This window comes from Salmo salar, chromosome ssa10, assembly GCF_905237065.1.
Source record: "Salmo salar chromosome ssa10, Ssal_v3.1, whole genome shotgun sequence".
Lineage (NCBI taxonomy): Eukaryota > Metazoa > Chordata > Actinopteri > Salmoniformes > Salmonidae > Salmo > Salmo salar.
In genome coordinates, this window is record NC_059451.1 from 38,110,483 (window position 1) to 38,123,865 (window position 13,383).

General features: G+C 44.7%; 1 protein-coding gene across 1 annotated transcript; it reads right to left on the reverse strand.

Moving 5' to 3' along the window:
• Positions 1-2: 2 nt before the first annotated feature.
• Positions 3-7,271, reverse strand: LOC106560345 (uncharacterized). Its single transcript, XM_014123184.2, has 5 exons — positions 5,625-7,271; positions 4,053-4,246; positions 3,705-3,849; positions 3,226-3,531; positions 3-1,037 (listed from the first exon to the last, which is right to left on the reverse strand). Exons 1-5 carry the CDS (start codon positions 7,203-7,205, stop codon positions 876-878), a joined length of 2,388 nt encoding a protein of 795 aa, XP_013978659.1. The 5' UTR covers positions 7,206-7,271; the 3' UTR covers positions 3-875.
• Positions 7,272-13,383: the final 6,112 nt, after the last annotated feature.

Sequence of the window (13,383 nt, forward strand, 5' to 3'; positions counted from 1 at the left end):
CAGACTTTTTTTTTGTATGAAACATGTTTTTACATCCCTTTGGTACATTCATTCATTTATGAAATCAAATTTCCTTTAGTGTGACAGAGACAGTTTTGATACAGATCTCAAGTCCTCTCTGCTGCTCTAATGCTCAGCATAAAACATGCAACAATTCAATCTCTGACAAGACAAATCTCTTTTATCAATGTGATGAATATAAAATGTTGAAGAACCTCTTCAGAATTCCATTGTCATAAGATTAAGACTTAACATGTGAAAACCATATTTTGGGTTTATAAAAATGTCCTTAAAAAATAAAACTTCCATGAGTTCCTCGTATTAACTTTAGCTTCACAGAACCATATATTTGATCTATTTAGTTTAGGCTGGGTTAGATTTCCCAGACACTTGTGCTTTTTAACATTCAGCTGCATATCTTCCATTTTCATCAGTGCCGTATCTCCATTTCAGAGTTTCAGTCATGACCTCATCCCATTCTATGATTATTTACATTATTGTAAGAATCTTAATGAATCCACATAGTATTATGACACTATAAAACAGAATAATCCTACACAATAACATGGGTAGTATAATGATGGTGCTAATGTTGCTTCTCTCTGTATGCTATAGGTCCCTGCTCATGGGCAGAAGGGTCAGTCACTAGCTGTGTACCGCCTGGCTAGTGACTTCCATAGTTCATTGCGGTGAGGTCATAGTTCTATTGCTCTCCTTTGGTGTAGGTACAATCACCGTTTCATCATGGCAATACCTATGTCCCCAAACTTCTAAAACGACTATTGGCGTTCCCTTGGAGATGGAGGCGTGGCTTTCTGGTTTCTCCTGACCAATTATCCACTGACCCCTGACCTCTGATCTGACCTGGGTCGGGCTTAGTCCGTTGCTTCCTGTTTGATGCGGATGAGGGTGTGGCCACGCTGTCCGTTGCTACTTCCCTCCCTGCGTAGGACGTACTCGCTGAACTGGGAGGAGTCTACTCCCCCGCCACACGCCCCTGCTATCTCGAATCCTCTCTGCTGCAACCTCTCCAACACCTGTCACACAAACACACACACACACATGCATTAGACACCGTACACACACACTTGTGAGAATAACCACTCAGGTAGACACACAGACTCAGATCTCAAGTTTTAATCACATTCACAACAATTATTTGGGGTTTGACAAAGAGAGAATAGACGATGAATCAGGTAATTGGTGGTCTGATACAGTATGTATGGAAGGTCAGTTGACCGAGGGACAGAGAAGTGATTTCAGAGAGGGGCTGATTCAGGGTCCAGTCATACCACAGTCATACAGGACTCCAGTTTGTGGAAGAGAACCAATGTGTGAATATGTGCAAATGTGCTACTAACAATAGCACAGATAGTGCCCATAGGGCCCAAGTTCACTCATCTCTCTGTCTGACTAAAGAAGAGCCAGCCATCTCACCCTGTCCTTTCCTGACATAAAAACACAGGGACAGATAGGACTCCCTCTATCACGACAACTCACACATACAAACACGGACTGGCATATGCACACAGACGCAAACCCTTTTTCTAGTGTAATATTATGTGCATCCCAAAGGGCACCATATTCCCTATGTAGTGCACAATGGGCCCTAGTTAAAAGTAGTGCACTAAATAGTGAATAGGGTGACATTTTGTATGCAGACATTCTCTCGATAGCTGCAAGATGGCATTCCATTAGTATACACTGAAGGAGCATCTGTACCTCTATCCTGTGTCTGCCTCCCTCCCTCCCTCCCTCCCTCGCTGTCTCGCTCTGTCGCCCTCTCCTCTCTTTGTTTGTTGCAGGCAGTAGGCTAAATTAGAAACCTCTGTCTGTCTGCCTCCATCCCACTCCCTCTCTCTCTCTGCATGGAAGGCTCTGCATGGTCAAACCGACATCTGCAGTGGCTGTACAGCATTTACTGTGATGCGGCCTCCGCAGAGATCAGAGCATTCATACATACTTCTTGGCGTTCGCATAGCAGAGCTGTTTTAAAGGAAGTTGTCAAGGAAGTGAGTTTGTGTTTATACAAGACCTCCCCCCCACCTACCATCAACCAGTCATGTCAATGCAGTGCTATACGGAGCTACTCTACATGACAAAAGGTATGTGGACACCTGCTTGTCGAACATCTCATTCCAAAATCATGCGCATTAATATGGAGTTGGTCCCACCTTTGTTGCTTTAACAGCCTCCACTGTTCTGGGAAGGCTTTCTACTAGATGTTGGAATATTTCTGTGGGGACTTGTTTCTATTCAGCCACAAGAGCATTAGTGGGGTAGGGCACTGATGTTGGGCAATTAGACCTGGCTCACAGTCGGTGTTCCAATTCATCCCAAAGGTGTTCAATGGGGTTGGGGTCAGTGCTTTGTGCAGGCCAATCAAGTTCTTCCACACCGATCTTGACAGACTATTTCTGTATGGACCTCGCTTTGTGCACAGGGGTATTGTCATGCTGAAACAGGAAAGGGCCTTCCCCAAACTCTTCCCACAAAGTTGGAAGCACAGAATCATCTATAATGTCATTGTATGCTGTAGCGTTATGGTTTCCCTTCACTGGAACTAAGGGGCCTAGCCCGAACCATGAAAAACAGCCCCAAACCATTATTCCTCCTCCATTAAACTTTACAGTTGGCACTATACATTGGGGCAGGTAGCGTTCTCCTGGCATCCACCAAACCCAGATTCATCTTTCGGACTGCCAAATGGTGAAACGTGATTCATCACTCCAGAGAATGTGTTTCTACTGCTCCAGATTCCAATAGCAGCGAGCTTTACACCACTCCAGCCAAGGCTTGGCATTGCACATGGTGATCTTAGGCTTGTGTGCGGCTACTCGGCTATGGAAACCCATTTCATGAAGATCCCGACGAACAGTTCTTGTGTTGACGTTCCTTCCAGAGGCAGTTTGGATCTCTGTAGTGAGTGTTGCAACCAGCAGACCCAGTAGCCAATGGCCACATGTTTCATATCTAAACAGGATTAGTGTGTCTTTCTCTGGCTGGTCTGGCCCTCTGAGGTTATTCTATGCTTGTGCCATGGGTACTAGTTAGTGGGATGTTACCTGTACAGAGTTGAGGTGGGTTGATGTGATGTTATGAGTTGAGGTGACCTTATTTGTTGTGAGTTCACGGGACGTTATCTGTTAACTTAGTATTTTGGGTTGTTGTAGGGTATTTTCATGGTTATTCTATGCAGTGTAAGGGTAGTGTCTGTCATGTTACCTGTACTGAGTTGAGGTGACAGTATCCGTTGAGTGGGAAGCGTATGACGTGGGTAGAGTCATGATTCCAGCCTGCGTTCAGGGAGTTACACATGACGTCCCCGACCTCTGGAAACACCTCCTCGATCAGAGCCCTGTCCCCACTTAGAGTGATCCTCTCCCCCAGCTCTGGAGCTACACGCACCACCACACACTCACACACACGCCACACCTTCCTGGCCTCGCGCTCACTCCTCCAGCGTTCTAATTCTGCTTGTAGTGGAGATAGCTGGAAGAACCTGGCCTCCTCATAGAGTAAAGAGTACTCCTGTAACACACACACACACACACATGTACACAGACATATACATACACACAAACACAACGATCATCAGATTCTTAAAAAGAAAATGTATCCCACAAAGCTTCACACTATATGTTATAAGTGTGCAATTACAGATGAGGTTTTCCAGGCCTGAGTGCAGGGTCAGATAAACTCACTTTGAAGTCGTCAGGGACGAGCAGTTTGGCCGTCCGCAGGAAGTTGAGGATGTAGCGGAACATGTGACCGTCTCGGTCTATGAAGTAGTGCTGCTTCAGACTGTCCAGCACTATGGGCTCTGTCCCGTTGAACAGACGACCAATCCTGGGTGGAAGGGGATATCAGTGGGATCATCATCAGAGTGTACATGTTTGAGTGGATCAGTTTGAGCAAGGCCAAGTGTAGAATTGCTAATCTTGATCACATAATGAGTAGTTATTTGGGATGCAAGGTCATTTGTAGATCAGTGACTGCATTCCACTTCAATGTAGTAAATCTCAAACACGCTATGTGTGTGCAAGTCTTACCGTGACTCTGGGTACTTGGTCAGTGTAGCCAGGCTGCTGGTGTACATGTGACCTCCTACGTCTATGTGTACAGGGGCGTTGGTTTTGGTGAGCTGGGCGGGGGTGGGGATGCCCCCAATACCCCCTGAGCCCAGCGGAGAGGCAGGGGACTGGGAGACCAGTGGCCGGCTGGCCATGCTGCTATTACGGCTATCCTGGGAGAGAAGAAGAAAATACACATGTCCAACTGAAATTTGTCACAGATATTGTGTGTGAACATGGCACACAGTCATTCCCTGAGTGACTAAGTAGAGACAGGACACTAGTAAAGAGTTGTAGACTGGGACTTCATTCATACTCCGTCAACGTTTTGAGTACAATGAACTCATGATGCACTACATGACAGAGTGGTTTTTGCCCTTTTCAGTGTCTGTCTGTCAGGGCTAACTAAGGACAGTGGAGCGGGCTGAGTGTTGTTAAAGAAACTCAGAGACAGAGACAGATATGAGTCTGTCTCCTCTTCTGCTCTGCTATACAGGTGACAGGTGAGGACATTCCTGTTGAGAGGAAGGTTTTAAACACCTTGGAAATGCTTCAAGTAAGTTGGAAATGCTTCAAGTAAGTTTTCACTGCTGAAAAACTGACAAGCTATAAAGTCTACTGGTCAGCATTCACTGTGGTAAGTGCAGTGAGGGAGAAAGACAGCCATGGCCGAAGGCAGTCTGCCTCTTAAAGCTGAGAAAAGGGTAAATAGTGAGATAGATGTATAGCTGATAAGGCAGGAAACAGATGAGCAGAGCTGTTAGTGCTGCAGCAGACATGTGCATCTCTCTAGGGTCACGACAGGCAGGCTCTTCTAAGAGGAACGACGCAAAAACATTCAACTCATTATGATACTGGATATACACACACGCTCACACATGCACACATGCACATTCACACACTCACACACACACAAACACAATTATTTTGTCATTAGGGGAAAGAGGCTTGAGACAGCCTGTCGTTCTATTGTTTATTAAAGTGCCTGTGTCTCAGGAAAATGTGAGCTTTAGGCAAATGGGTATAAAATAAATGTGTGTGTGTGTGTGTGTGAGCTTACACGCTCTGGCTCTCCCCCTGCGGGCTCCACTGTGGTGCATGGTGGGTAATTGTGAGCCTGGGGCGCCATCACCCATAGCAATAGACAAAGTCCCAGAGAGAACTCACTCATGTGTCCTCTACTCTGCACTCACAGTCTTGTCCCAAATGGCACCCTAACCTCTATATATACAATGAACTGCTTTTTACCAGTGTCCTTACGGCTCTGGTAAACAAATTGTGCACTATATAGGGAATAAGGTGCCATTTGGGACGCTAACACAATGTTCATGACCTCTTTACTAAAGCACCTAGAACACCCAATGACAGAACTCACTCCTAAACAATACAAACACAAAGATCTTACTGGTCAATACTTCCACAGTAAATGGAAAATGATTTAAATCATTACATTTATGCATAATCTGTGGATGCTTTGGAGACTAGTAAGGTTATTCTACATTAAATTTCAATTAAAAACCTGTGTTGCTGCAGAGTGTGAAACGGTGTTACCTGCGCTGCTACCACGCCAGCTGGTAAAGGAGCGGGCGGCAGACCGTGGGGCTCCGGGGATCGGGTGTCCACGGGCTCGGTACCGTCCACTATGACCACCTGGGACTCTCCAAGTTCCTTGGAACGCACACAGAGCTTCTTAGGTGATGGAGGTCCAGAGACGTCGCCGGGGCAGTGAGAACGAGATTTCCTTGTCGTTCTCTGCGGCTTCAGTTCCACTGCGCCCGTGACCTGTCGGCTATATGGGATCACGAGCTGGAGATAAGACTGTGCGCCACCATTGACCGTTTCCGAGGAAACGTGAAGCGAAACTGACTTTGACCCGATACCGGCGATGCTGTTGAGCGTTGCTATGGAGACGGCGCCGATGCAGTGGTTGGTGTAGGTCTTTGAAAGCTTGGCAGCACGCGACAGCATCTGCATCCTCGTGCCCAGCAGGTTTTTACCGATTGCTTTGTTCTCGTACCATGTCATGTCGCTTAAGCAGCAGTGGTCTCGCGGGCGCTGGAAGAACGCTTTGCACAGCGGGTTCCGTTTCGAGACATACTTCACAAAGCTGGCATACGGACAAAACTCCGTGGCCGTCTCATACATGCGCGGCAGAGTATCATCATCCGTGTCTGGTCTTTTTTTAGTCCAGGACGCGGAACGAGACTTGTGATACGGCCCCAGCGCTTTGAAATAGATAAACTTTCTCCCATCCTCGTCTATGGCTAGCCCGAATGAATCCTCCTCCAGCTCGCGCTGATTCTCTCTCCCCCTTGTGCAGAAATACATGCATGTCTCGAACCACACTTTGTTGAGAAGCCCGAACGGCGTATCAGTGTTAAACACACTAGAGGTGTAGAGTTTTCTCAGGTCCGCCCGCGTAATAGCCTGTTTTTGCACAACGGGACCGGCACCTTGCTCCTCCAGCTTTCTGATGACTGCGGCCAGTGTCAGGTTGGCGCTGCGCAGTTCTGGGTCCTTGGTGAGGTCCAGGGTGCGACAGTAAGGCGGCTCATTCAGGTAGCGGTTCAGAGAACTCCGGATGCTGATGAGAGAGGACTTGCTGTAGAGCTGGCCGCTCTTCGATCGAGCCTCCGCGTAGAAGGAGCGCAGGACCACGCACAGCGCTTCCTTGTCCAGAGTTTCAAAGTCAGGACTTTGGGCTTTCTCACTCAGGTACTCCCGGAAGATCCTGACTGCGTACCTAGTAGCCAGGCGAGTGTTCTCGCTCAGTCTGGAGCGGTCAGACCGCTGCAGGTCTCCCTCCGGATCCGAGTCCAGTCCGGGTATGTGGAACAGTCCGGGGTCCGCCCCCGCTCCCGGTCCCAACCCGCTGCACTGGTCCGTACTGCGCATAAGGACCGCTTCTGTCTCCATAACCGAGCAGCTGCCGGGGTCCACACATTCTGCCTCCCACTCCAGCTCGACATCCTCCTCGTACTCCCCCTCCTCCTCGCCGGTGATCTGCACCTCCTGGATCTCATCTTCCGCCTCGTCTCCGCTCCTCTCAGTCTCTGGGCAGCTCATGTGCTCCTCCCGCTCTGTCCCCGCCGTGTCGCTAGAGCAGTCTGCGCTGCCAGGCATTCTCGCCATATTGCAGTCTGTGTAGCAGTCCCCAGGCAGAGCGCATGCGCTATATTGGACCGCAGAGCTGAGAGAGCTTTGTGTTACTGTTTAGTGACCTTCAGCTAGGCACGCGCTCTTAAAGGTGCAGGGAGCGAGCGAGTGGGTAAATGGAGCGCGCTCACAAAAAAAGCTGCAGTATTGGACTGGATATTGGACCACTCACATGCAGCACGAATATGTAACAGGGTTTCATGTCTCTTTAATTGAAGTAACTGCTGCATTTGATAAGGCAATACCTGATATACACACAAAAACACACACACACCTTTCCCTGCACATGACATAGGCCAGGGTCGGCGAGGTTTCTTGGGAAAAATTCTAAACTAGGGCTGTCAGAATGAATCAGTTAACTTAATTTTTTTTAAATCACAATTAATCCCATTATCTGGAAGTGTTCAAAATACACTGAAAACATCCAAAATACATATGTTATACAGCTTAAAACTACAATGCAATGTCAAAAACAAGTTATTGATGTTAGAGTGTGCTTTATAAATTTACCAGATTTTGCTTACCTTTACTTTGGACAAAATCAATATTCTTGTAATGTTTTTTGAATAAAAAAAATCTTAAATTACAGCTCAATTTGAGCAAATCCTGCAATTTACTCTGTCATTTTTTCATTGTTTGACAGTCCTAATATAAACTCTTTATCAGTGAACATTCAGTACTTTCCTGGTTGTCATACACTGTGCTCTATCTGAGCACTACAGTGCCTTGCAAAAGTATTCATCCCCCTTGGCATTTTTCCTACTTTGTTGCGTTACAACTAGAGGTCGACTGATTAATCGGAATGGCTGATTAATTAGGGCCGATTTCAAGTTTTCATAACAATTGGTAATCGGTATTTTTGGACACCGATTTGCCGATTTTAATAAATAAATAAAATATAAATATTTTTTTACACCTTTTATTTAAAATTAATTATTTTATTTAAAATCAATACACAAGTATATATTTTTAAACCTGCATATTTAGTTAATATTGCCTGCTAACATGAATTTCTTTTAACTAGGGAAAATGTCACCTCTTGCAACAGAGTCAGGGTATATGCAATGTGAAGACTATTTCTTCCTAACAAAGACAGCCAACTTCGCCAAACGGGGGATGATTTAACAAAAGCTCATTTGCGAAAAAAGCACAATCGTTGCACAACTGTACCTAACCATAAACATCAATGCCTTTCTTAAAATCAATACACAGAAGTATATATTTTTAAATCTGCATATTTAGCTAAAAGAAATCCTGGTTAGCAGGCAATATTAACCAGGTGAAATTGTGTCACTTCTTCTCTTGCGTTCATTGCACGCAGAGTCAGGGTATATGCAACAGTTTGGGCCGCCTGGCTCGTTGCGAACTAATTTGCCAGAATTCTACGTAATTATGACATAACATTGAAGGTTGTGCAATGTAACAGGAATATTTAGACTTAGGGATGCCACCCTTTAGATAAAATACGGAATGGTTCTGTATTTCACTGAAAGGAAAAACATTTTGTTTTCGAGATGATAGTTTCCAGATTCAACCATATTAATGACCTAAGGCTCGTATTTCTGTGTGTTTATTATATTATAATTAAGTCGGATTTGATAGAGCCGTCTGACTGAGTGGTGGTAGGCACCAGCAGGCTCGTAAGCATTCATTCAAACAGCACTTTTGTGCGTTTTGCCAGCAGCTCTTCACAATGCTTCAAGCATTGCGCTGTTTATGACTTTAAGCCTATCAACTCCAAAGATTAGGCTGGTGTAACCGATGTGAAATGGCTAGCAAGTTAGTGGGGTGTGCGCTAATAGCGTTTCAAATGTCACTCGCTCTGAGACTTGGAATAGTTGTTCCCCTTGCTCTGAATGGGTAACGCTGCTTCGAGGGTGGCTGTTGTCGATGTGTTCCTGGTTCAAGCCCAGGTAGGAGGAGCGAGGAGAGGGACGGAAGCTATACTGTTACACTGGCAATACTAAAGTGCCTATAAGAACATCCAATAGTCAAAGGTATATGAAATACAAATCGTATAGAGAGAAATAGTCCTATAATTCCTATAATAACTACAAACTAAAACTTCATACCTGGGAATATTGAAGACTAATGTTAAAAGGAACCACTAGCTTTCATATGTTCTCATGTTCTGAGCAAGGCACTTAAACGCTTTCTTACATGGCACATATTTCCCTTTTACTTTCTTCTCCAACGCTTTGTTTTTGCATTATTTAAACCAAATTGAACATGTTTCATTATTTATTTGAGGCTAAATTGATTTTATTGATGTATTATATTAAGTTAAAATAAGTGTTGATTCAGTATTGTTGTAATTGTCATTATTACAAATAAATAAAAATTGGCCGATTAATCGGTACCGACCTTTTTTGGGCCTCCAATAAACGGTATCGGCGTTGAAAAATCATAATCGGTCGACCTCTAGTTACAACCTGTAATTTAAATTGATTTTATTTGGATTTCATGTGATGGACATACACAAAATAGTCTAAATTGGTCAATTGAAGTGACAAAAATAACTTGTTTAAAAAAATTCCTAAATATTTAAAACGGAAAAGTGGTGCGTGCACATGTATTCACCCCTTTGCTATGAAGCCCCTAAATAAGATCTTGTGCAACCAATTACCTTCAGAAGTCACGTAATTAGTTAAATAAAGTCCACCTGTGTGCAATCTAAGTGTCACACAATCTCAGAATATATCATATATACACCTGTTCTGAAAGGCCCCAGAGTCTGCAACACCACTAAGCAAGGGGCACCACCAAGCAAGTGGCACCATGAAGGCCAAGGAGCTCTCCAAACAGGTCCGGGACAAAGTTGTGGAGAAGTACAGATCAGGGTTGGGTTATAACAAAATATCCAAAACTTTGAACATCCCACTGAGCACCATTTAAATCCATTATAAAAAAATGGAAAGAATATGGCACCACAACAAATCTACCAAGAGAGGGCCGCCCACCAAAACTCACGGACCAGGGAAGGAGGGCATTAATCAGAGAGGCAACAAAGGCACCAAAGATAACCCTGAAAGAGCTGCAAATCTCCACAGTGGAGATTGGAGTATCTGTCCATAGGACCAATTTAAGCTGTACATTCCACAGAGCTGGGCTTTACGGAAGAGTGGCCAGAAACAAAGCCATTGCTTAAAGAAAAAATAAGTAAACATGTTTGGTGTTCACCAAAAGGCATGTGGGAGACTCCCCAAACATACGTAAGAAGGTACTCTGGTCAAATGAGACTAAAATTGTGCTTTTTGGCCATCAAGGAAAACGCTATGTCTGTCACAAACCAAACACCTCTCATCACCCCGAGAACACCATCCCCACAGTGAAGCATGGTGGTGGCAGCATTATGCTGTGGGGATTTTTTTCATCGGCAGGGACTGGGAAACTGGTCAGAATTGAAGGAATGATGGATGGTGCTCAATACAAGGAAATTCTTGAGGGAAACCTGTTTGTCTTCCAGAGATTTGAGACTGGGACAGAGGTTCACCTTCCAGCAGGACAATGACCCTAAGCATACTGCTAAAGTAACACTCGAGTGGTTTAAGGGGAAATATTTTAAATGTCTTGGAATGGCCTACTCAATCCAATGGAGAATCTGTGGTATGACTTAAAGATTGCTGTATACCAGCGGAACCCATCCGACTTGAAGGAGCTGGAGCAGTTTTACCTTGAAGAATGGGTAAACATCCCAGTGGCTAGATGTGCCAAGCTTATAGAGACATACCCCAAGATACTTGCAGCTGTAATTGCTGCAAAAGGTGGCTCTACAAAGTATTGACTTTGTGGGTGGGGGGGGGTGAATCGTTATGCACGCTCAAGTTTTTTTTTGTGTTATTTCTTTTTTGTTTCACAATAAAACTATTTTGCATCTTCAAAATGGTAGGCATGTTGTGTAAGTCAAATGATACAAACCCCCCAAAAATCTATTTTAATTCCAGGTTGTAAGGCAACAAAATAGGAAGTCTGTTGTTAGACTTGTGCATTGATTTGAGCATACATGCCAATGCCTCAGAAGTGCAAAGCAATGATATTATATTCCTCTTAATATAGAACCTCATCACCCTGCTGTACCTCCAGGCTAAGAGTACTGCTCCTCCCCTGGGCATCTGTGACCTTGATGCAGCCTTATACAGCCTGATAGGCTACAGGGTGTCCTCCATACAATGCACTGCTCCCATTACAGCTTATAGGGACTGTATGAGCTCTTATAAAGGCTCATAGGTTAGCTATGTTGCCCTTGTGAGGGTTCATATACTTCTTATGCTGCTCTTGTGTAGGTTCATAGTTAGGATGCCACCTTAGCTTAGGTTAATTATGTCCTCCATACTCTTCTGCAATTACAGCTTCTAAGGACTCTACAAACTAAAAACAAGTGGTTCTATATAGTGCCAAATATCAGCCTACTTTTCCAACCTGATTGAGGTTAATAAAAACAATCCCAAATAAATGTTTTGATCCTGTCGCAAAGCTAACTAAAAAGCAGCATTCCCCAAGTTAAGATAGCCTTCACTTCAGCAGTGGTGAATTCATGAACTTCTTCGATGAAAAGATCATGATCATTAGAAAACAAATTACGGACACCTCTTTGAATATGCATATTTCTCCAAAACTCAGTTGTCCTGATTCTGCACAGAACTGCCAGGACCGTGGCTCAATGGAGACACTCAAGTTTTTTAAAACTTGTATTGCTCAACAAATTCACTAAAATAGTCAAGGTATCTAAACCTTTCAGCTGTCTACTGGACCCTATTTCAACTAAACTATTGAAAGAGCTACACTATATATACAAAAGTATATGGACACCCCTTTAAATTAGTGAATTTGGCTAATTCAGCCACACCCGTTGCTGACAGGTTTATACAATTGAGCACACAGCCATCCAATCTCCATAGACAAACATTGGCAGTAGAATGGCTTTACTGAAGTGTTTTCATTAAAGGTAATATGAGCACTTCATGCCGCATTTTGGTCTCCTTTAGATGACCCTTATTACATTGGCGGATGCCAGGAGAACGCTACCTGCCCCAATGCATAACGCCAACTGTAAAGTTTGGTGGAGGAGGAATAATGGTCTGGGGCTGTTTTTCATGGATTGGACTAGGCCTCTTATTTCCAGTGAAGGGAAATCTTAACGCTACAGTATACAATGACATTCTAGACGATTCTATGCTAATTGGTCTACGCAGGCAAGTTCTTGCCTGGTTTAGATCTCAACTGTTGAAATGATATCTGTTCGTCTCTGTGGATGGTTTGTCCTCTGACAAATCGATGGTAAGTTTCACCGGTCCTCAAGGTTCTGTTCTGGGACCACTATTGTTCTCACCCTATATGCTACCTCTTGGTGATGTCATTTGGAAACACAATGTTTCCGAATGACTCATCTCTTCAGTAGGTCCTATGATTGAGTGTAGTCTGGCCCAGGGGTGCGAAGGTGAATGGCAAGGCACTGGAGTGACGAACCCCCCTTGCTGTCTCTGTCTGTCCGGCTCCCCTCTCTCCGCTGTGATTCTCTGCCTCTGACCCTGTTATGAGGGCTGAGTCACTGGCTTACTCGCGCTCTCCCATGCCATCCTTAGGAGGGGTGCATCACGTCATGCCAGGCTTTTTTCCGCTAAACTTGACTTGAGTGGGTTGAGTCACTGACGTGATCTTTCTGTCTGGTTTTGCACCCCTTCCGGCCTGTGCAGTGGGGGTGATCTTCATGGGCTATACTCGACCTTGTCTCAGGGTAGTAAGTTAGTGCTCTATTGATATCCCTTTGGTGTGGGGTCTGTGCTTTGGCAAAGTGATTGGGGTTATATCATGCCTGTTCGGCCCTGTCCGGGTGTTCTCCAACCCCCCCCGTCTCAGTCCCTAGTATCTATACTGCAATAGTGTATGTGGCTAGGATCTTTCCTATCTGGTGTAATTATCCTGTCCTTTCTGGCATCATGTGTGATCTCTCTGTCTCACACTCAGTCTCAACCTCTGAATGCTTGGCTATGAAACGCCAACTGACATTAACTACTGTGGTGCTGACCTGTTGTACCCTATATAACCACTGTGATTACTATTTGACCTGCTGGTCATATGTGAACGTTGGAATATCTTGAAGAATGATTTGGCCTTAATGGCCATGTACCCTTACAATCTCCACCCGGCACAGCCA